Raw genomic sequence first — 22,100 nt, 5'->3', positions numbered from 1 at the left:
ACGGACAACTTTTTCTTTCTTTAACTGTCTATGACGGTAACCAGTTGTTGTGGAAACCAGAAGGGGTATCACACCGGCATCATCAGCCGACTGGATAATAAATAGGCAAAGATGACAAACAAGTACTTTTTTTCTCCTAATTAGACAAATGAGTGGGCATACAAGCATTTAGCGCAAAAAGGTCATTTTGTCATTTTGTCTGACGGAGGAGAAAATTGGTGAGTCGCTCGGTTAGATGCGCAACATTCATAACTGAAACTACTTCAAATGTAGGCTACAAGCAGCCTAATAAAAACACTGTATTACCAGAAACGAAATGGGTGAGTCGCTCGGGCAGCATGCAGACGTGGCTTTTCGTGAAATTACTTTACAAATTACGAGCCACATGGATGTTTTGAGAGCACCACTGAAATCCCGGAAAAGTAACTAATGAGTGGAAGCTTGAAAGGGAGTACGTTTCTACACGAGGGTATTTTTCTGATGGACCGTGGATGCATTGCCAAAAAAAAAAATCCTTCCGGTGAATTTTTGGTTTTACTGCACTTCTACAGCGGATATAATTAAGTTGTGGAAAAAGTATAATCGTTACACACTTGTTATATACGCAACCACCTTCGTTTGATAAATGTTTGGTTTATTTGTTTCGGTTCATAATTGTATTCAAGGAGCAGTTCACAAACACCCTGTGAAGCTCAGAGTAACTAGTATCGCTGCTGTGGGTGTGTGTGTGTGTCGCTCGCTCACATGTCGTGTACGCTTGTTAGCCCCTCTGGAGCTCGGGTCCCCCTGGAGAACGGACGAGCTGTGATTCTGGGCCGGGGTCCGGACACGGGGGTCACCGACAAGAAATGCTCCAGGCACCAGGGTGAGGGGAGTCTCGACACAATCGATGCTTTTCGTGACAATGCACACGCGCGTCATTTACTGTCGATGAATTTATCGAGACCCCATAGGAGACCCTTGTAGTTTTCAGAATGTACTATTTAGTAATTTAATATTTAGTTATTCTGATAGTAGTGAAATACAAATGCAAGGCCCTGGTGGTAGGGTGTCAGTGGTGAGCAGGAACAAAGTTTAAAACAAGATGCTGAGTGGTAAAAACAATTAAACAATTAAAGATTAAATAACTACTTTAGTACTATATAATATTGATTACAATTTTAAAGGAGTTGTTTATGTCAAGAGCTGAAATGACTAGCGGGTGGATGATTTGATTATATCGTTAGACAGAAAACTGGCAACTATTTTGATAACTGAGTAATCATTTGAATCACTTCTGAAGTAAAAATGAACACATTGGCAGATCAGGCTTCTTTTTGTTGGGGTTTGCTGCTTTTCTCTGTTTCTTAACTTTGTAGATGGAGTATCTTTGGGTTTTGGACTGTTGGCCGGCCAAAACAAGTCATTTAGAGAGTTAATTGCAATGAACATGTTTAACTGTTATACTCAAAATGATTACTCAAGAAAAAAAACTAACAGGCATAGCAATCAGTAATACAATAATGGTTTGCTGCAGCTCTATATGTCATTTTTGTTTATGTTCATAAAATACATAGAGATACGATACAGACGTAGATAACAACAGGGATATAATTGGTGTCATAAGTATCTTTGTATGCCACAGTAACTGTGTATATGGGGCTGGAATTATTTTCATTATTTATTAATCTTACAGTTTTTTTCTGGATTAGTCTTCTGGTCTGTAAAACATCAGAAAAACAAATCTGAAATACGCGAGTTCCTATGTTTTGCATTGATGCTTTAAAAGTGACTTGATCCATTGAACACATAAGATAGTAATCTTGTGTTTCTTACAGTGAAGGTGGTGGCTTGCTTTGCAGACCAGGATGTGGTTGTTACTCAGGTATAAAAACAAACACTTTTAAGCCCCATGTCACTGTTTATAATTCAGTTTGTCTTTCTGTGAAGCTGTCAGGATAGAAAAACAATCACTCCCGGACACGCCCTACAAACACTCAACCCTTTTTATCCTCGAGACACAACACTAGAAAGACTTGATATTTGCCACTGCACGTCACATAGCTGATGTTTTATCCATGTCATTATGTCTGAACACCTATATCAACAATGTTTCATTTGCAAGATTATTCCGGTGTCGCTGGGTGTCCCTCACGTTTGGTTTTCAGTGTGTTGGCATTCTAAACTCCAGTTGGTTATGGAAAAATTCTCAGAGCCAGACCAGAGAGACAAACATAATATTTTTTATCTTTTTTTTAAGTAAAACTCTCAGCACACACTAGACGGCCATTATAATCACAGAGCATGCCTCCCCACGTGCCCATGTTCACTGAAAACCTGATAACAGCACATATTTATCTTCACTGTCTAGACACACACGGGTTATCTAACATCCTATAAACTCCCTGGATGTGTATAAAGGCTACAGTCCAATGTCCATATGTTATTTTCTTCCACAGCTGGGTCCCAATCCCAGTTTCCTGGATGGTGAGAAGCTGGGCCGGAGCCAGTCTGGTAGACTCACCCATGGAGGCACCCTCTTCCTAGTTAACCAGAGCCACCCATTTAAACTGTTCTACTCCCTGAGCTCAAATGATTCCACCTCCAGCCCTGCACAGAAAGGACATAAAGCCGCAGATAAGTCAAAAGGCGGGAGAAACGGGAAAGAAAAAGAGGCACAGTCGAGTCCAGAACTCAAGCGCAGTATAAAGGATTTCTTTTCTAAATCTCCAATGAAGGTATCACATTTGTTTGTACATTGTGTTTGAACGTATTTAGTGATTGTTAGTTATTAAGGGACGTTGAAGTCAAACAACTAACAACATAATAGAGTATTTATTTTTATTTTTCTGTCTAGTCATCTAAAAGACAGCTGAGCCCAGAGAGGGAAAACCCAGAGGGGAAGCGCCAACGGAGAGACGAGGAGGCCTCCGACAGACAGCTGAAGGAAGAGGAGGAGGAAAGAATAGCAGAGGAAAGGCTCAAGCAGCTACAGGAGTTGGCAGAGAAGTCTATTACACAGCCTTCGTCATCTTCATCCTCTTCAAAGGGCTGTCTAAAGAGCAGCTGGCAGCAGATCAGCAACCTGATGCTTTACACTGCCGCTGGTGTCAAGGGGAGTGACAAGGTGGGAACTATTTCAATGGAACAGCTTTATGAATTCAATTATTATTGTTTTAGTGTCTGAGCTCAGAGAATTACACAGTATTGTGGTAAGCAATTAGATTTTGCAACGTAATCATTTGAAATGAAATCTAGACCTAACAATGAAATATAATTATGGTAATTGTAAATTTAATTGCAAAAATAAGAGGTACAGTTGTCAGTGTTATTGTAAAAAAAGGACTTCCAACCATTGAGGACCTAGGGTCATTTTTCAAGCAAAAACGACAAGATGTCACTGATTCCTGTATTTTAAGTATTAACATTTTTTTTAATACAATTAATAAAAGAAATAATAAAATGATTTGAAGCTATAATTTTGGTTGTTGAGTTTGGTTTGGCATCATCTTCGGTCATAGGAAGTGACAAAATAAAGCCAACTGTCTGATAAACAGCAGTGAAAATGCTTCTTCAAAAGGCAGGTCCTCTGACGAGTGTTAGATCGTGTCCTATTCTTGTTAACGTAGTTTTTCATATGAAGACAAAAGTTCTGTAAAGGGTTTTCCTAATATAGCCTTACATGACTTCTGGTAAAAACATGCAGCTAAAGACTTGGACATTTCCTCTTCTTGTCGTTGTCCAGATTGCTGGGTTTGACATAGATGGCTGCATCATCACTACCAAGTCTGGGAAAGTCTTTCCCACTGCGCCAGATGACTGGAAGTATGTCTACACTCCTGAACAATACCTTTCAAAACGGTTTATCTCATGTCATTGTTTGTGAGTTATAGTTTGTGTTTTCAATTAACAGGATTCTGTATCCTGAAATCCAGCCCAGGCTGACCAACTTGTTGAAGAAAGGATACAAGGTAAGGAGGAGCAAAATGCAACAGTAGAAGATGACCGCCTGTGAAATATGACACTGGATGTCCTAGTCTACCCTGGCTCTCTTCCAACAGGTGGTGTTCTTCACCAACCAGATGGGGATCGCTAAAGGCAAACTGAGACCAGAAGTCTTCAAGTCTAAAGTGGAGGACATCCTCAACACACTGCAGCTACCTGTGCAGGTAAGTCATGTAATGGCCTAACTCTCACTTTTCTCCTATTAATTGTACACCCCCCCCCCCAGATTTTTGTATCACTATCTTTGTTGCAGGTTTTTGTAGCATCCGGTCCTGGTATCTACAGGAAACCAGTGATGGGAATGTGGAAACACTTGTGTGAGAAGGTAGAACACACACCCATGTTATTTTTGAACCACACCTCATACACAATATTTGCACTAAGGCGGAACCAAGGATGGTCACTGCACACTAATCAATATGAGCCACCCTCATAGCATTGATGCCTTTGCATGTTTGACAATAAACCGTCTATTCTAATTTTAACTATGAGTGTCTTTGTCTGTGTGTACTGCTCAGGCAAATGAGGGCGTGACTGTGGACAAGACGCAGAGTTTTTATGTTGGAGGTGAGTGAGGTTGGCTGTGAAGCGGTGTTGCCAAAGTGATAAACATCTTATGCTTACAGGTGTATTTTTTGTAATGTTTTCTTTTAAAAACCACACATTTAATTCAATGCTATTTCCCTAAACCCTCAAAATAATCTCTTATCCTTTGCATGGCCCAAACAACCTAAAATCTCTGACAACAATTATAATCCTCAATGCTTAATATTAGACCTCAACCTGACTATAAACCCAATAGGATGCCTAGGTCTAATCCAAACCCCAAACCCAGAAATGAGCTTGAATGTGCAGAAATGCAACAAAAATAACCACATTTGGAGGACTTTTGCAAGTCTTACTGTTGCGTTGAAAACATTTGATCCCGGAATGACAGAAGTAAGAGAGCACACACACAGTCACATGCACACAGAGTTTCTGACTTTACCTTTGTCCACAGACGCTGCAGGTCGGCCAGAGAACTGGGCTCCAGGGAGGAAGAAGAAGGATTTCTCCTGCAGTGACCGACTGGTAAGACCTAAGACTTTAGCTTTTGGTAATTTTTATTTACTACTTTGTGCCACTCCTCCTTGCTTGACTTGTCTTGTGTGTGTCATCTTGAATTATGTTGTCAGGTAAATAAGTATGACTCACTTGTTTTTGTAGTTTGCTCTGAACATTGGGTTGCAGTTCCACACCCCAGAGGAGTACTTCCTAGGCTGGAAGAGCGCCCCCTACAGCCTGCCTAATTTTGACCCTGTGAGTGAAATAAAAGTTCCTGTGTACTGTGTTTTTTCTTTTCTACAGTCTTTTCCTACACTGTATGAGAAACATTTGCGGGTTTGGTTTGTGTCTGTATTTTTGTTAATGTTTTTTTCTGAACGTGAACTTCTAGAGGAAGATTGACTCCACTGGGAGACTGTACGACCCACCGTCTGCCTCTCTCACCTCTAGCAAGACAGAAGTCATTGTTGCCGTGGGTTTCCCTGCATGTAAGAGAAAAAGGACAGTGTATCATCTTTTCTGTTCTCCCCTTCCACCAGCATCAATCTGATCTTTTTCTCTTTCTTTCTTGTCAGCTGGTAAATCCACATTCTTCCACACCCACGTCATTCCAAAAGGCTATGTGTACGTCAACAGGGTGAGTGGATTTTAATGTGCAGGGCTCTATCAATAACATTTAGTTTTTGGTTTACTTTGATTTTTGCTACCCTGCTTTTACATTTTGTACTTCAACTTTTAACCATTTTAAAGAATGTAGTATGAGCCTTATGATATCCATATATTATTGGGCCGTTTTTAACTCTATAGTGACATTTGAGCGACTTCATGTTTTGTTTTGCGCCAGGACACACTCGGCTCATGGCAGAACTGTGTGTCAGCATGTGAGCGTGCTCTGAAAGAAGGCCGCAGCGTCGCTGTGGACAACACCAACCCAGATCCAGAGTCTCGCAAACGGTAGAGCACAACTGGAACTCTAAACCAAATTTTGACAAAACTGATTCCAGCTCACTGCAGTACTATTAGCTCAGTATAACAGCTGGGTTAAATGGGCTGATGGGGTGCAGCAACAGAATGTATATGCAGTATTCCACTACTGCTGTTTTCTTTTTGGAAAACTGTTTTAGTTCACGGATATCAGTTTCTGCCAGTGGCAGGTTAGCAGAATCCATCCACTCTGCCTGGTGACTACAATGAGAGTGGGACAGTAATTGATATACAGTATAACTATATGTCTTGATCAAAAAAGCAGTTATCATGCACCACATATTTGTTACCTAGTAACTGTGTTTATTTCAGTTACTGGATGTCTTCATCAAAAAAACAACCCTGCATTCCTAATTTCATATCAAAGAACACAACACCCTTTTTAGTGTAGAGAAATGTCATTGTGTTAAAATGGCATAGTTCACAAAGAGCTGAACTGTTTCCATTTTATTGTGCCTAGCCAAAAGGCGGTGATGATTGTGGTGGTGAGCCCCTTTTTTTAACTCAATGTATTTGAATGGGAAGCATCGTCCGTGATCCCAGCGCGACTACGGTAGCGAGTTGTATGAAATGCTGGGTGGCGGATTGGTCAAACAACACAGGACTTTTACCCCGGAAACCGGGGATGGTGTCCCACATGTGACGTTTCCTTTCCCCTTTGTTTTCCTAAACACAACCTCCGTATATATGCTTCCCATTACATACTGACCACCATGAGATCAACGTGTCTTTGTACACGAATCGAATAAAAATAATTATAATTAAAATAAAAATTACATGACCATTTCAAAAACTGCCGTGAGACTGCGTTGCATGATCCTGATCTTCAATATTCCCTTGCTTTTGGAATATTTTGTTAATCTCCTCTACACCCTTTAACATGGTTCAGACACAGCAGTATATTGCATAGTAACATTGAAAGATTACTAAGTTACTTTCAGTGACAAAGTTTTAGCCTTTTTATAAAGGAATGGTTGTATTTAAGAAATGGGGGGTACTGATCATATGCTGCTGTTGCTGTATTTTGTGGTATGAATACAGTATATTCCTGCCTGCTGCTTGTATTTACTTACGTACTTTGTGTAACCAGTGTTCTGTGTATACTTTCCAGATATGTAGATGTAGCCAAGGCAGCTGGAGTGCCGTGTCGCTGTTTCCACTTCACAACCTCTCTGGAGCATGCCAAACACAACAACAAAGTAGGACTCTCCTCTCCAAAGTGTCACTTCTCACCGTTTGGTTTGTTTTATCCTGGCTTGTGTTGGTAAGTGTTTTTTTAATGCATTATTGTTGTTCCCAGTTCCGTGAGATGGCTCCATCAGACAGCAAACACGCCAAGGTCAATGACATGATTTTCCACAGCTACAAGTAAGTGATACTGTCTTTTCTTCTCACACTCCTAACAGTTATAAAACACGTTTTTTTTTTTTTTGTGGCATTAAGCCCAAACTAAATGCAGCCACTAATGTGCTTTACACAGCTTTTGTTTTGTTACTTGTCACTACGTTAAATGCAAGTCTGACGCAGTGGGTTTTGAATACTGGTAATAAAAACACTTCTTACTAACAGTTTTGTTACTGTCCGTTGTAATCTGTCTCTCTCTCTCTCTGGACAGGAAACACTTTGTGGCTCCTGCTCTTCCTGAGGGATTCTCCGAGATCCTTCAGATCCACTTTGTGCCGGAATTTAAAGACAGCCAATCAGAAACCCTGTACCGACAGTTTTCTGAGGGCTGATAGGACGGCTGGCTTCATAACACCTTTGACTTTCCCATTCTTACTGACACAAAAAAAAAATACAGACGACAGCCAGTGAAGAAGATGAGGTGGAAGATCCAACCAACAAGCAACATAGAAAAACACACAAAGTTAGTCAGTAGACACTGATTTTTGTTTCAGCTGATGGACTGTCTGGGCTACCCACTGGCATATGTGCAGTGCTTTCATGTACTAGCTTATATGGATATTGAATGGCCAATGGCCTCTAACTAGGACAAATTATGTTAACTAGACTTTATCAAACAACTCAAAGTATCCATATAAATGTAATGCATTATGCATGTTGCACATGTTGAGTTTAGAAAGGATGCAGTGTGAGAACAAGAATAATTACGTTTTATGTTGTGTATGACAAAACACCTTCCTTTACAAGTGTGTTTACTGCACCACAGCTATACAAAATCAACAGTAATCCATTTGACAATAAAGCTTTAGAAACCACTTGAAATTACTGTGTATGATTATTCCCACAATTTCATTTGCGCTCTATTGCATGCCTCATTAAGTTATTGTGGCTTAACTTAAGCAGTTCTCCGCTGATTGATGATAGATGTTCTCATTCGATCTCAGACAGGAACTGGATCTCCTCACCCAGATGCTCTTTAAGCCAGGGCATTATCCTGAACAGGTCGATGTGAAAGTCTCGAGCATCAGGAGGTGGCTTGTTGCTGCTGTATTTTCTCAGAGTTGGGTTGACTGGGTCACATACATTCGTGGTTCCCCAGCTCATGACTCCCACCTGGAGTTGAAAGCGGGAGAAATGTCCACATGATGCTGATTGCAGCGTAATGAGGCTTTTTCTTTTAAGTGAGAAACTCACCTGAAAGTAGCGCTTTCTTTTTTGCAGAAACAAGGATCCACCAGAGTCACCTATACAAGAAGACAACATGTAATTTATGTGAATCCCATGTTATTCAAATGGTGTTTGCTATAATACAGTAAGTGCAGAGTCCAGACCTTTACAGCTGATTGCGTACTGATGTGTCGAGGATCCCCCAGTACAGAGGAATCTGTCAGGTACATACTCATCCAAAGTTACATTGGCGGGCTCTTTGAGTGTTTGCCTGGCCTTCTCCACACAGCTAGGCCTCTGCAGACAGCAAATTAGTTACACTCTAATAACAAACACATCTATTCCATGTTATGGAGTGTCCGCATGAATAAAGCCCGCAGTCTGTAGATCCCATCAGCCCTCACTCACCTGACTCTTTAAGTGAATATGTGTTTGTTTGCGTTGAGAGTTCTTATGGATGAAAAAGGCAGGAGTCTCCTGGTGTGGGAGTAGTTCACTCCCTGTAAACACACATACACTTTACTGAGAATACATAAGACTTTATTCAGGATGTTTTGGTCTGAATTCTATGTTGTAATATTTTATTAACAATATGTTAACTGGGAAAAATTTTGAAATAGTCCTTGTGTACTCTTAATAATGTCAAAAGATTCCATACTGTGCTGCTGACAGGTGGAGTTGACTCTTTTCATGGCTCGGCTGGCTGGTACAGTACATGGCAAGCAGATAGGTCTGTTGTACGACATACAGTGTACACACACACTCAACACTGATGTTAAAGAACATTTGTGTTAGCATTTTTGTAAAAAGTGTTATTCCTTTTTTTAAGCTACACAAGGGCTGGAAATAAAAACCCAACCTTTTCATGACAAAACAAATGTTTTTTTAGGCTTTAAAATCAGTGCATTACAGTTAAGCTCTTTTTATAGATGCAACCCTGGTGGCATCTTTTCTACTTACCTGGCTTTCCAGGAGAGTGGGATACTCTTGTTCACCTGTACCAGAGCTACATCGTAGTCATAGAACTCTGATACATTTCTGTGTTTGAGTGCCCTAATGTTGTACTTTGGGTGCATGATTACCCTCTTGGAAACCACCGTGCCCCCACCTGGGAACCAAAGAAGATGGTTAACAGAAAGCTCTAATCTAGACCTGATGTCTGCAACAATGTAGTAGATACAACTGAGGTAAGAAAGGCACTACTATTTTTTGTTTTGTTAATGCTTTGATTCCGAAAATATTAAGTTATGTAGCAGCACATTCAAATTCAAGTGGTCTGAGAGAAAGGCTTCTGCACCTCCTCTTGGCTCTTGGCTCTTGGCTTTAGAAAATCTAGCCTGTTACGGGAGACTTCGGCCAATCACATGTCATTTCAAAAAGATGGTGTTCTTATTGGTTGATCTACGAATGGAGATGTGCATGGCTGTCCTTGTGTACTCATGTGCCCATATACTCGCATGGATAGGCCCTTACTCGTCTGGTGGTATGGGCTTCAGACAGCAAGGGGAGAGTTGTATTTTTTAAATTGTGGAGTATTTTTTTTGGTCTTTTCCAGATAACTGCCTAGCCCAGATTTAAAGTCCAAACATTTTCCGTTACTGGCACTGACCGTGACGTATCTCCACCTGCTGAGGGACTTCTGTGCTCGCTCTAGCAAAGCAGTGAGCAGCTGTCAGCACCCAGTTCTGGCTCACAATGGATCCAACACACGGCGTAGTCTATGTAAGAGCAAAGTGTTAGTTTGTTAAAATCCAGTCTAAAATATCAAACCAATGAAAGAAAGAATCTCCATTATGATTGTAGTGACTGACCTGTGTGGCCTTTGTGCCCGGTTTCAGAGTGACGTGCCAGGGTCTCGTGTAGGCTGAATTATCCTCCACCATCTCCTGAGCTACCCCACACATCGTCACACCCTTGTCACCTGTATTATGACGCATTTTATTGGTTATAATTAAACCTAAATGTATGAACTTTTAATATGCAAAATTGCTTTAAATCCAGTGTGAAATGTTCAGTTTTGTACTTTCAGGTTAATTAAAAAATAATAATAATAATTAAAAAAAATATATTTTGTATTTTCAATATTCAGTTTTCTGCTGGTATATTGGCAGTTGAAATCAGAAAGCACACACTTATGTCCTAGAATTGAGAGTGATCTACTTACTAATGATGCTGTTGAACACCTCTCCCAGTTTTTCAAAGTTTTCCAAAATGAAGATGTGCTTCTCACCACGTTTTTGTGATGCTAAGGAGTTCAACTGATCTTTTTTCACTTGTTTCCCAATGCCAAATACATAGACATCTAAAAATCACACATATTAAATTAGTTATACTGTATACATGTATAAGCATTGGCAACCATTTAAACATACATTGAACACACTAAACAAGCTTTGCCTTGCATGTCTGTTTTATGATTGCAATCAGTGGATGTAATTATACGATGTCCGCAATACATATTGTGCATTAAATCCTTTAATCATTTTTTTTATCTTGATAGGCCTACCCAGCATTGTTTCATCTGTATGATCGCGGGATGTGTTGTGGTAGCCCAGCAGATTCCGAATCTGGGCCAAAGCAATCTGAGGCTTGTTGCCTGTGTTGGAGTAACCTGCAGGCAGAAAATCATAAAGAGCGAATGAACGCCTACAGTTCTGAGGCTGAGGATAATATGTTCATTTTTCAAAAAAACAACTCTAATGAGTTGTAATTGATTTTTTATGAGCAAGCTCATGCTTTTTTAGCATGAGTTTGTGAGATATGTCTTGTGTTTTTTACCATCTGTTTCTATGATGATGATGTTCTGAGTCTCATTAAAATGGTTCTTGGCGCTGTTTTGCTTCAGAAAGCTGATCACCTCACTGATACGGTGTAGGGCAGCATGGAGGTTGGTGCCTGTCTTACGCCCATGACCTACAGATGAACAGATGCAAAATATGAGACAAATGGAAAAAGTAAAGTGACAAATAATATATTTAACAAATTAGTGCATTGTGGTTATAACGTACTGTACTTGATAATATCACACCAGATGAATTAAAAATACATGTTCATTACATCAATTAATACTGTGATAACAAGCCCAGTCCTACTATTATAGTCAAACTGCTCCAGATGCCATATGACGTCCTCGATTCTACTACTTGTATCCAGGTCTGTGATGTCAACAATGTCTTTAGCCTCAGTGGCAAATGACACCACATGAAACTTGAGCTGTACCTCGTAGCTGTCCAACTATAAGGAAAATAAAGGAGAAGTGTCTGTTTTTATTTTTATACAACCACTGAGACAAGACGACATAGTACACTAATGTTGAATCAAGTTAGCTCATTTGGCACAGACCTTTTTGATGAGAGCAATGGTGGCACTCCTGGATAATTCAAAGTCCGCCTTTGTGATGCTTCCTGATGTGTCCAGCAAAATGTAGACATTCATACGACTGCCTTCAGCCACACGTAACGTTCTGGCAAAGGACATTTCTCCACCTTAAACACACATACACAAAGTACTTTCTTTTAATTGCAGTTCAGTTCACCAAGTTGCTCCTTAAGTGTATCCACCATGTTGTTTAAGCCCTGCCAAATTCTTGAATATGTTTAAGCAAGATATAAGTTATGCCCACGTTTCTGTTTGGAGTCTGGTGAGAGTACATCCATAACTCCTGCAAGTGACCCCGCCATGGCCGCTGCCACAACGCTGGGGGAGTCAAAGGTATTTGGGCCTGCAGTAAAGTAGAAAGATACCATGGATGTATGTAAAATAATATTTCACCATTTGTTGTTTTCGCACTGGTTTGATGCCCAATTGCTACAGGTCTTTTTTGTAAAAAAATTAATGTTTTACATAAAGGAAATCACCTAAATCTAAAACTGTGATTACAACTGTGGATTTATTGTATGTTTTAAAAATGCTACTCTGCACCTTGACACCGTGGAGTTGAACCACTCCACTCTCTGCTCTCCAGGCAAACCCTTTCAGCCGACCCAAGAAGATCCAGACCAACCTGACAGCGGTAGATCACCTTCTCTCCTGTGTGAAACCGGCCTGCTGTCCTAAGAGCCCCGGGTGGGATCCCTGGGTCACTACAGTCGTCAGCTGCAGAGGGCAAGAGTAGACTAAAAATGCAATAGATCATTTTCAAGGTTATAACCATTCTTAAAGAGAATATAAAATGTAACTTGATTTGCAAAATATGATTATGTAATAAATGTTGCACCAATGCATTTCATTTATGTAATTTGAATCAAAAACACATGACGTTTGTTCCAAAACATGGAATACAAGTTAAAGTTAAGAAGAGTAAATGCAACACTTGGTCAGTGATATGTTTTGTGTCAGAGTAACCACGGTAAATTTATTTTTAAAATCTGTTTGCAGAGATCATAGATATGTTTTCATCCAAAGCTGCTTTACAATGTAAACCTCAGTAAGTATGGGCTTAGTAAGTGCATGCTCCTCACTGTACCATAGGCTCTATTGCAATGATGTACGAGGGGAAAATAAAGTAATGTATTGTACATATTGTGATCATACACATGATGTATGCTTTATCATGATCAAGGTTTTAATGTTGTCCGTCCTTACCATGATTGTCACAGATGGGAGTGGTTCCTGTCCACTCCCCAGAGAGGGTGCAATTCCTCAAGGCAGACCCATACAAGGTGAACCCTTCCTGGCAGGAGAAGCTCTGAGTTGTCCCAACACGGGACCACTGGTCCCTGGGCCTGAAGTCACCTTGATCCAGTTGGAGCTGAGCCGGACACAACACATCTGGGAGCAGGAGAGAGGTGGAAACGAGGATGCAGGCTAGCCAAGAGTACTTAGGTTTGCATGTGACATTGAACATCATCATTCAAACCATTACCTTTGCATGTGGCTCGTGACATCAGTCTGCCAATGGCTGATCTCATGGGCGACCACTCCCCATCAGCACTGCAAAGCCTGTGGCTGACTGGGTAAGGGTATCGGCCCGGGCCGCAGTGATAGGTCAGCACGCTGCCCTCCAGCCCCCCCTGTACAAGAAACACATGGTCACTTCCTGAGCTACATTAAGCAACATGAAGCTTTCCAGTAAAGGTATGCTTGATTTGTTTCACTTTCAAGACATAGTTCCTTTTTTTCATGATCAGAAAATAACCCCCTTAAACAACTTTGACCTGCATGCTTGATTTCTACAAAATTATATATTTTTTACTTGATTGTTTTGTTACTGTTTCTTACATTCCACGTTCTTTTTTCAACATCCTCAATTTTGACCCCTTTTTGCAGTGTTTTACATTTCTTTTAGCCTGTTAAAATGAAATTGTTTTTCAATAAAGCTGCAACTAACAAATATTTCCACTGTGCATTAATCTGACAGCTATCTTGATTATAACATTATTGTGTGGTTTTAGACAAATTATCAAAAACGTCCTAAAAGGTAACATCTTTAAATGTTTGTTTTGTCTGCCCAACAATCCAGAGACCAAGACGTTATTACATTTAAAATGATGAAAGAGGTCCCTCATTTTAGAGAAGCTGAAACAGAATGTTTGGTGTTTTTAGAAATATAATTTATAATCAAAATTGATTGTGATTACATTTCACGTTGTGCGCCTAATTGTTTGTTAATGATTAAAAATAATATTTTTATGTATTCAACTAATAATTTAAGGTAACTTTATTGTTTTTACCCGTGAGTAAGTGACATGTCCACCTTTGATGCTCTCTGTGGTTGAGCAGTTCAGAGGCTGTGGGTCCTGGTATGTTTCATCTTCATAGTCATAATCCTGCAGATACACTAGAACACAAACATTAAAGGTGTTGGCGATAAGCATGCACACACAAGCAAAAAGGGTACACAGACACATGCGTCAACAAAACCATATGGTTTCTATTCACATGAATTTGATACAATCATACATAAGTGTGCCGTAAAATTGAAATGCTCACCCTCCTGGAAAGCGGTGAAGAGTAGGATCCATAGTATGGGCTGGACATACATGACCAGAGTCTCTATCAGTGGTATTTGTGTCTTTGAGTGATAGAAAACAAAGCGAGAGTGACTGTATCAACCTGCAGTCAGTTTATTTGATGACTGATTACCCATTAACACAGCGGCCCCAAACAAGGAAGCAGAGATTGAGAAATTTAGGGGCAGAACACAGATTTGAGCTGTTACTTTCATTTTTTGGTTGCATTAGTTTTATCTGTGTCTCTTGTTTTAGGATTCTGTGAAGTCTAGTGATGCCTTTCTTACAGTACTAATTAACTTGATGCCAAAAGTGGCCTACAAAAAAACTGCTCCAAAGCGTATACACTAAAATACATTACGACACTCAACTGCACTGCCATGAGCCAGCTTTGGGAAACTGATGCAATTTCCAATCTTCCAATCTCTTTAGCACCTTTTACTATTATTACCCATTCCCAAACCTAACTGAACCCTACACTGTTTTTGTGTTGATGCCTAAGAAATGTGTGTTGGTGCACCTTCATGCTCAGTTTGGAGCATACAAGCGTCTTAAATGAAAAAAACATTTTAGGATCTTAAAAGATCCTTATTGGGATTATGGAGATTTAACAGGGCCCCCCACCTCCACCCTCACCCTTCCCCCCTTCCCTATCCTCCCTCCTCCTGCGAGGGGCTCAGTCCTCTCAGCTGACTCGGCTTTGTTCACCACTGTGAAGGAGTTTCGGAAACTCTTTCATGACCACTCACACACCATCAACATCTAAGAGAAATACAGGTTGATGCTGCTAAAACAGAAGGAGAATGGCAGCAAACATGGATGTTCTTTAAAAATCGAGTTTGAAAATTGATTTGTATTTTGTTATTCTTTGCTTTTTTTAAATGGATTATATTGATGATGTCCAGGAACAACAGGTTCCTGCTGTACTGGAGGATCGAAGGCCTTGTGCTTGCTACAATACATCTCAGTAGAAGTTTACTGAAGGAACAATAAGTGAAAAATGTTGAGAAAATTCCGAAAAACATCTTAGGACTCCCTTATGTAGAACAGCTTTCTTCACCATGTCACCACTGATATATTTATCACAACATCCGGCTCTTTAAGAGGAGCACTGAAGGAGTGACAGAGGACCAGAGATGTCTGACCTCAGCCAAGTTGCAGTTTACTCAGACTCTTCAGATATCTATAAGGTGAGTGAGTGTGATGAAATGGATGATGGTGGTCAATGATGGCACTGCAATGTAAGAATTTATTTAGACATTTAGCAGGAGATTGGTCAGCACACGCATTGCAAACTAGAGCCTATTTATGGTCCATAGTGAATATTAAAGAAACAGACTCTTCTTTTCTGGATTGCTAGCTTTATTTTGAATGGGTGGTGTTTTATTTTCTTTACAAAATATGTTAATGCCTCATTTTAAGCCCGTGAACCTGTAACCCTGCTGTGCCATTTCTACAGTCTACAGTCGTTGTCTTGCATTGTACAATTCTGCTTTTCAGCTGTGTGATCTGGACAAGGAGATATGTGTAGGCTGAAAACTAATGTTTGTCTCATTTATGCATTATCAGTGTAAATGTAACAGTACTATTTGGGCAGTGGTGGAATGTAGCAGGTACATTTACCTTTGCGTTGCTGTATCAATTAAAGAAGAGCTATAGATTTGTTTAGATTATTGTGTTTACAACTTGTTTCTGCTAGAAGCCATCATCAGGTGACCTGACTGAGAACGAGTGTAATGGACTTATGTCCATTACAATGTGTGGCTAAGGTTAGCTAACATTAGCTAACAGCAGCAAGCGTATGCTACTTGTCATACCAGGTAGACCATGTGAAGTTGTAGCAGCAAAACCCTTAAGCGTGTTTTCAAATGAGTGTGTTTCATTTCTAATGTTATAAATTCCAATTTTTATTTGAAAAAGTGAGAATATATATATCATCTCTTTTGCTTATAAGTTATCACCTGTACAAATCTTTTGCCTGTAACTGTGTGAATTTTAAAATTGATAGTTTAATTTCCACTCCTTTCTGTTCTGCTTTCCGCAGAATGTGTTCTGCAACCCTGCCTTTGAGCTGGAGGGGGAGCGGGAGGAGAGGGTGGAGGGATTCAGGACATCCTCGTCCACCCCTGAACCAATCAAACCACCAGCTAGTGAGTCAGCCAATAAGCTTGCTGCTTTCTGTGACTAAACTTGAACTGTATTAGACTGTGTATTTGTATTGGATTAGTAACATTATTGCATCACCTAAAGTCCACCTATTCTCTGGTAGAAGTGTGTGCGTAAAACATGGTTGCTATAGTTCACTGGAACCAAGGATTAAAGGGGAAATTCATCAATTGTAAAAGTCAACAATCTGTTCACTGGTCATGGTTTGTCTGTGATAACAGTTGTCTGTGTCTCCTGTGGCCCTGGAAGACGTTTCTTGAAAACAGATGACATTATGATGACATTGTGATTTCATCATTGTTATCTCTGCTTGGGATTGACTACTAAGTGTATTAAAAAAAGCCTGTATTTGAAACTGGAGGTCTAAGGGTGTTTAGCCGGCAGGGAGAGACTAAAGACAGTACCGGGTTGCATTATGGGAAATATAGGGTCCTTGACCCATTACCAAGTGCTCAACGTATCTTGGCTTCTGCTGCTTTGATTTTGATAATTTGTGTTGCAATCTGTGTATCACAAGTCCAACAACTTTATGGAAGGGTAATAAAGATCGCCCTTCAACTTAAAACAGTACCATACCCTTATGGAAGTAAACATTTTGGTTAACAAAAATGAAAACATGATCAAATAAATTACACAATTCCTGTAGTTTTTGGTATCTGGTTGCAAAGCCAGGCAAAGTCCAGTAGCTCATTTTTAGCTTTCATTTTGATTAATGGTAAACTGTGAGAGAGGAGCATAGCTGACGTGGTAGCAAGTTTTTTCTGAGCTTTGGAGAATTTAAGTCTCTAGTAACTGAAAGGGGGAAAGGAGCATAACATGCAAAAAAATCATGACTTCTGTTGGCAATCTCCTCCTTTGTCACATACCTCACGTTCATGTATATGAATACATTGTTATTCAGGTCTACGCTTGGGTCTGCGGGGCCCAGGTTGTGGCTGGGGGGTGGTGGTGGTTTCTGCTGCAGCCCTGCTCCTGTTAACAGCCCTCGGACTGGCGCTGGCCCTCATCATCACACGTGAGTCACTACTGCGCCTCAAATCAGTCATCACAATGAAAAAGACATACCTGAAACTGATTTAAAGGGTTTAATACAAATCGATTGTTTTTTATAAATTCTGATTGCATACAGTCATTCCTATTGGTGCTTGCATGCAAAATAAAAAACATAAAGTACTGTGATATTGCCAATACTGCCCGTTAGTACTTCTACTGGATAGGTACTTTTGGGAAGAAAAACTCCAATCTCAGGATACCTGCCATCAACTCCAATAAGAAACTTTGACCTTTTACATGTATGCAACAGTAATAATTTACAGTACTTCATTACCTATTCTTAACATTTCAATAGATTAAATCCTCAGAAATTCATCTATTTGCTTTCTTTATTCATTTAATTTCTAGAGCTTCTCTGATTAGTCTCCCTATCATGTGTCATGTTCCATGCTGTGTCTTTGTCCCTGATTTAGAGATAAAGGGCCAGGCTGTGGAGGATCAGTTGCTGCCCACCAGCCCTCCGGACCGGCTGAGTGCAGGAGATGGAGGGTCCCATGATCTATCCACAATCTCTGCCAACAGAAGTCAACAGGAAAGTACATCTGCCCCACAGCCCACTAGGATCCCACAATCTGAAACACGTAAGCTAAACCGCTGTTCATAGGCTTGTTGTAATTAAATATCCAAAACGTGCATGGTCAATTTCATGTCCATCCTCACACAATACAATGTATCTTGTCTTTATTTAGAAGCCCTTTGCCTTTTTTTGTTACTGAAACAATGTATTCCTTCTGTCTTTAAGGTTGTGGAGGGGTGTTGACTGACTCAGAGGGCAGTTTCAGTTCTCCAAACCATCCTGGCTCCTATCCGCCCAACTTGTTGTGTGTTTGGGTGATCCGAGTCCCACCCCCCCACTTGGTCCAAATCCATGTTTCCTCTCTGACTGTAGAGGGGCCGTCTCCCTGTCTGTTTGACTGGCTCGAGGTGCAAGAGCAGATAGAACAGAGCTCTGTGGTCACCAGGTTGGTCAAGTCCTCTCAGGGCATCTGTTAGTTTCTTTTCCGAACATAACAGCGCAGTTTCTCGTCAGATGTTAATTTCATAGAACAATGCCTAAGCCTCTCTTCTAAAAGCGTATGCTTCTGTTGTAAGAAGACCTTGCACTTTGCATTCCACATTTTTGGTTGCTTGTAGATTTTTCTGTTGCACGTAGTGTCACTGTTGAGAAGAATAAATAAAAACTATCTCACCCAAGTTGTTTAAGTGTTTTCACGACTTGGCTAATGAAAGAGAGGCAAAGTATGGATGTGTGTTCTGAGTGTATAAAAATCACTAAAATTCAAAAGTCAAATTAACATATGCTTGTCTTATTTATGCAAAACTAACTTTTCAAATATTTCCATGCACGTTCTCCTTAGATTATTGATATAGGGTTCATGTCATTACATTCAAGTGTTGGTAGATGGCACTAAAGGTCTGCGCATAACAGGAGCTAAAGCTTCTTGGAAAGATTTCAATACATGTAGAAACTTTGACCTTTTAGCTTACTTGCGTTCTTGGAAAGTGTCGTAACACGATTCATGAAATTCTAAAAATGTTACATAAATGGCTCACAAATCTCTTTTTTCAGTGCAAAGTTCAGACTCGAGCGGTAACTCCAAAACTGGCACATGGAAAATAAAAAATGAGATTATTCAACCGAAAGGTTAATATCATTAAAAGGTCTCTTCTTCTCCCCTGCAGGTTCTGTGGAAATGTAGCACCACCGACAGTCAACACAAACAGCAGCACAGTGTGGGTCACTTTACGTTCTGATGGCAGCATCGGAGGCAACGGCTTCAGTGCACAGTACAGGGCCATTCGGCCTGGACACAGTCAGTAGTGTGTGTGTGTCTGTGTCTGCAGTTGTCTCTCTTTTACTCATCCCCATTTGAATTCATGTGTATGTCTCTACTGTCTCTCTGTGTGTCTCTGTGTCTTCTCAGAGAGTTGCTCCAGAGAAGAGTTTTTGTGTGACAGTGGTCGCTGTCTGCTGCCTGTGTCTGTGTGTGATGGTCATCCACACTGCCATGACCTAACAGATGAGGCAAACTGCACCTATAAACACAAAGGTTGAGAGCATTCAAATAAAGGTATAAACGGAACACACAAGTTAAACACACTTTAAAAGGACACATGGACATGGTTTGTTTTACAGACTGTGGTGGGCAGAAAACTGGGCCGTATGGTTACCTGTCAAGTCCAAACCACCCCAGGCCTTATCCCCACCAGCAGGTACAATCTTAACCATGTTGGACTGTAAAACACACTCCATACTGGCTATTGCAGGGCAACGAAGCTTGAATTTCATGTTTGATTTGGTGTTCTTTGGTTTCTCATCAGTTGTGCATATGGTATATATCTGTTGAGGAGGGTCACGTCATCACGCTGAGCTTCAGTAACTTCAGCCTGGAGACTCAAGATGTCTGTGAGTTTGACTATGTGGAGGTGCACGACAATACTGGAGCTGGAAGGGTGCTGGGAAGGTTAGACCCACCATAGCCTTCTCTTTGTTTTCAGCCATCTGGACAGTAACTGTTGTCATTTTCTTGTTGTTAAAATCCTGTGTTGAGGGTAAATAAGGGCAAATATGTGTCCTCCTTTATGTGAGTAATATAACCACAGTGTTATGAAGCATCTTTTGTTTCCTTTGTCTTAGGTTTTGTGGTACGGACTTCCCTCCAGACCTGACCTCCTCTGGTACCCACATGACTGTTATGTTTGTGGCTGATGAGGGAGTGGCCGACAGCGGCTTCAACGCAACATACAAGGCTGTGTCTGTCCTAGGCAGTGAGTTCTTTCTTTTAGAAAGCAAATTCATATTTTACTAAAGTGTATTGTTTCCCTCCCCCCTTCCTTCTTTCTGTCCATATTTTTGCCTCTCCTTCCTCCTTAAATGCTTTCTTTCAGCCTTCCTTCAAATCTTATGTTTGACAGTTTTTCCATTCTTTTCCAAGCTTCCTTCTTTCTATGTGACCTACATTTACTCATCATACAGCTGACAGTGTTAAAACACTTTAAATGTACAAATTATTTCCTTTTACAGTACTTTCATTTGCTCTTTAAATTGTCATTTTTGCATTGTAAACCCCTCTCTTGTGTGTTTCTGTCTTGATTTAAAGGGACATGTGGTCCCAGCCAGTTTGCTTGCAGTACTGGAGAGTGTATTCAGCAGCAGTGGCTGTGTGATGGATGGAACGACTGCCCTGACGGAGCAGATGAGCAGGGCTGTGGCAACTCCACCTACCCTCCTTTCAGTGAGTCCCCGTTATCTATCCTACGCCGCAGTGCTCTGGAGGAATGTCTGACAATGCAAGACTATCTCTGACCCTGATCAGAGTCACAGATACAGTGCTTTAGTTCTCAGAGCTAGAGTGTTGCTGTTAAAATCACACTTAAAATAAAAATTAAAAAACCTATTAGAATAAAAGTAAGGAAAGGCATTTCTCTCCTTGGTCTATTAGAGGCAGCAAGTAGACTAAATAAATGTCAAATAATACAAATGATTTATTTTCTCCATGTCCTCAGCTTCATCGTGTGAGCTTATAGAGGTAGAGATGTGTCAAGGCCTCAGATACAACCTCACCTCATTCCCAAACATCTGGCTGTCTATTGGTGATCAGAGAGAAGCTGCCACACTCTTGCGACAGTACCGGGTAACAGCTATGCTCATGACTTAACTTGTTTCTTGCTGTATGCTCTTTAAAACACACAAAATGCATGTACTGATGACATTTTAACAACTATACAGCGGTTTGAAGTCAGACATCAACCTCAAACACCCTTTTCTCCATTTTTGTTTTCCAGGTACTGATGGAACTGGCATGCTTCGAGCCCTTGCAGAGGCTTTTGTGTGGAATGTTTCTGCCCCAGTGCAGTCCTCAGGGTGGCATCCTCCAGCCCTGCCGCTCTGTCTGCTCTTCTGCCGAGCAGCAATGCAGCCAAGCCCTAGATCTCTTCTCCTTCAGCTGGCCCTTCAACTGCCACCTCCTGCCTGACTCACAAGACCTCATGGAGTGCTCTCTGCCTTGATACTTCATGATCACCTCCCCTACAGACTACTTTTTCAAATACCGTCTCACACGCAGATGTTAGGCAGTGTTTGAGAACTAAAAGGTCTGCATTGTACAAGCCAAGGACTCATCTTCTAAACTCAGACTTGACTTGTAGCATGAAAGCAACTCTCACTACTGTATGTAAAGCTGGTGGTAAGCTAAAGTAAATAGCACAGTGTCTATTTTTAAAAGCTTTAAAGTTTGTAAAAAGTTTTCATTCAGATGCCAACTAAGTCCCCCTCTCCCTCCAACTATTTATTGCTTTGATGTCAGTGATGTAAAAACAGATCTCACTTATAAAGAATTATTACAG

General features: G+C 40.6%; 4 protein-coding genes across 4 annotated transcripts in view; 2 read left to right on the top strand and 2 right to left on the bottom strand.

Annotated features, from left to right (window-relative positions):
- zgc:162193 (TRPM8 channel-associated factor homolog) overlaps positions 1–402 on the bottom strand; it is a 42,004-nt gene extending 41,602 nt beyond the window's left edge. The window contains 1 exon segment of the mRNA XM_034868107.1: positions 307–402. Coding sequence (XP_034723998.1) covers positions 307–387 — 81 coding nt within the window. The 5' untranslated portion in view covers positions 388–402.
- A 19-nt stretch (positions 403–421) lies between these two features.
- pnkp (polynucleotide kinase 3'-phosphatase) lies at positions 422–8,228 on the top strand. The gene is made up of 17 exons (XM_034868126.1): positions 422–865; positions 1,818–1,864; positions 2,439–2,717; positions 2,837–3,106; positions 3,725–3,804; positions 3,893–3,950; positions 4,041–4,148; positions 4,238–4,309; positions 4,503–4,551; positions 4,985–5,055; positions 5,191–5,283; positions 5,420–5,516; positions 5,604–5,665; positions 5,873–5,982; positions 7,124–7,211; positions 7,313–7,380; positions 7,628–8,228. Exons 1-17 carry the CDS (start codon positions 745–747, stop codon positions 7,746–7,748), a joined length of 1,794 nt encoding a protein of 597 aa, XP_034724017.1. The 5' UTR covers positions 422–744; the 3' UTR covers positions 7,749–8,228.
- si:ch1073-280e3.1 (complement C2) lies at positions 8,113–14,669 on the bottom strand. The gene is made up of 19 exons (XM_034868117.1): positions 14,515–14,669; positions 14,256–14,362; positions 13,448–13,595; positions 13,168–13,353; positions 12,505–12,678; positions 12,206–12,304; positions 11,926–12,068; positions 11,676–11,817; positions 11,362–11,496; positions 11,090–11,194; positions 10,748–10,885; positions 10,395–10,504; positions 10,193–10,301; positions 9,544–9,691; positions 9,242–9,315; positions 8,992–9,083; positions 8,748–8,880; positions 8,611–8,660; positions 8,113–8,529 (listed from the first exon to the last, which is right to left on the bottom strand). The coding sequence occupies exons 1-19, from the start codon at positions 14,564–14,566 to the stop codon at positions 8,347–8,349; spliced, it is 2,328 nt and encodes a 775-aa protein (XP_034724008.1). The 5' UTR covers positions 14,567–14,669; the 3' UTR covers positions 8,113–8,346.
- Positions 14,670–15,256: 587 nt separating this feature from the next.
- On the top strand, positions 15,257–21,810 carry mfrp (membrane frizzled-related protein). Its single transcript, XM_034868130.1, has 13 exons — positions 15,257–15,724; positions 16,579–16,684; positions 17,602–17,715; positions 18,167–18,334; positions 18,496–18,715; positions 19,437–19,567; positions 19,679–19,804; positions 19,891–19,967; positions 20,076–20,218; positions 20,392–20,522; positions 20,855–20,989; positions 21,261–21,388; positions 21,540–21,810. Exons 1-13 carry the CDS (start codon positions 15,671–15,673, stop codon positions 21,762–21,764), a joined length of 1,758 nt encoding a protein of 585 aa, XP_034724021.1. The 5' UTR covers positions 15,257–15,670; the 3' UTR covers positions 21,765–21,810.
- Positions 21,811–22,100: the final 290 nt, after the last annotated feature.

Source organism: Etheostoma cragini, chromosome 3, assembly GCF_013103735.1.
Source record: "Etheostoma cragini isolate CJK2018 chromosome 3, CSU_Ecrag_1.0, whole genome shotgun sequence".
Taxonomy (NCBI): Eukaryota; Metazoa; Chordata; class Actinopteri; order Perciformes; family Percidae; genus Etheostoma; species Etheostoma cragini.
This window is presented reverse-complemented; position numbering and strand designations above follow the sequence as displayed.

What these genes read in the sequence shown, in the direction of transcription:
- pnkp (XM_034868126.1), top strand. Translation starts at nt 745, where the DNA reads ATGTCGTGTACGCTTGTTAGCCCCTCTGGAGCTCGGGTCCCCCTGGAG. An exon ending in TTTCTAAATCTCCAATGAAG is followed by an intron (nt 2,718 to 2,836) that starts GTATCACATTTG and finishes TTTTCTGTCTAG; the next exon opens with TCATCTAAAAGACAGCTGAG. An exon ending in GCCTGCCTAATTTTGACCCT is followed by an intron (nt 5,284 to 5,419) that starts GTGAGTGAAATA and finishes GTGAACTTCTAG; the next exon opens with AGGAAGATTGACTCCACTGG.
- si:ch1073-280e3.1 (XM_034868117.1), bottom strand. Translation starts at nt 14,566, where the DNA reads ATGTATGTCCAGCCCATACTATGGATCCTACTCTTCACCGCTTTCCAG. An exon ending in GGAGCAGTTTGACTATAATA is followed by an intron (nt 11,497 to 11,675) that starts GTAGGACTGGGC and finishes GTTCATCTGTAG; the next exon opens with GTCATGGGCGTAAGACAGGC. An exon ending in ATATTCACTTAAAGAGTCAG is followed by an intron (nt 8,881 to 8,991) that starts GTGAGTGAGGGC and finishes TGCTGTCTGCAG; the next exon opens with AGGCCTAGCTGTGTGGAGAA.
- mfrp (XM_034868130.1), top strand. Translation starts at nt 15,671, where the DNA reads ATGTCTGACCTCAGCCAAGTTGCAGTTTACTCAGACTCTTCAGATATC. An exon ending in ACCAATCAAACCACCAGCTA is followed by an intron (nt 16,685 to 17,601) that starts GTGAGTCAGCCA and finishes ATTGTTATTCAG; the next exon opens with GTCTACGCTTGGGTCTGCGG. An exon ending in GCTGGAAGGGTGCTGGGAAG is followed by an intron (nt 20,219 to 20,391) that starts GTTAGACCCACC and finishes CCTTTGTCTTAG; the next exon opens with GTTTTGTGGTACGGACTTCC.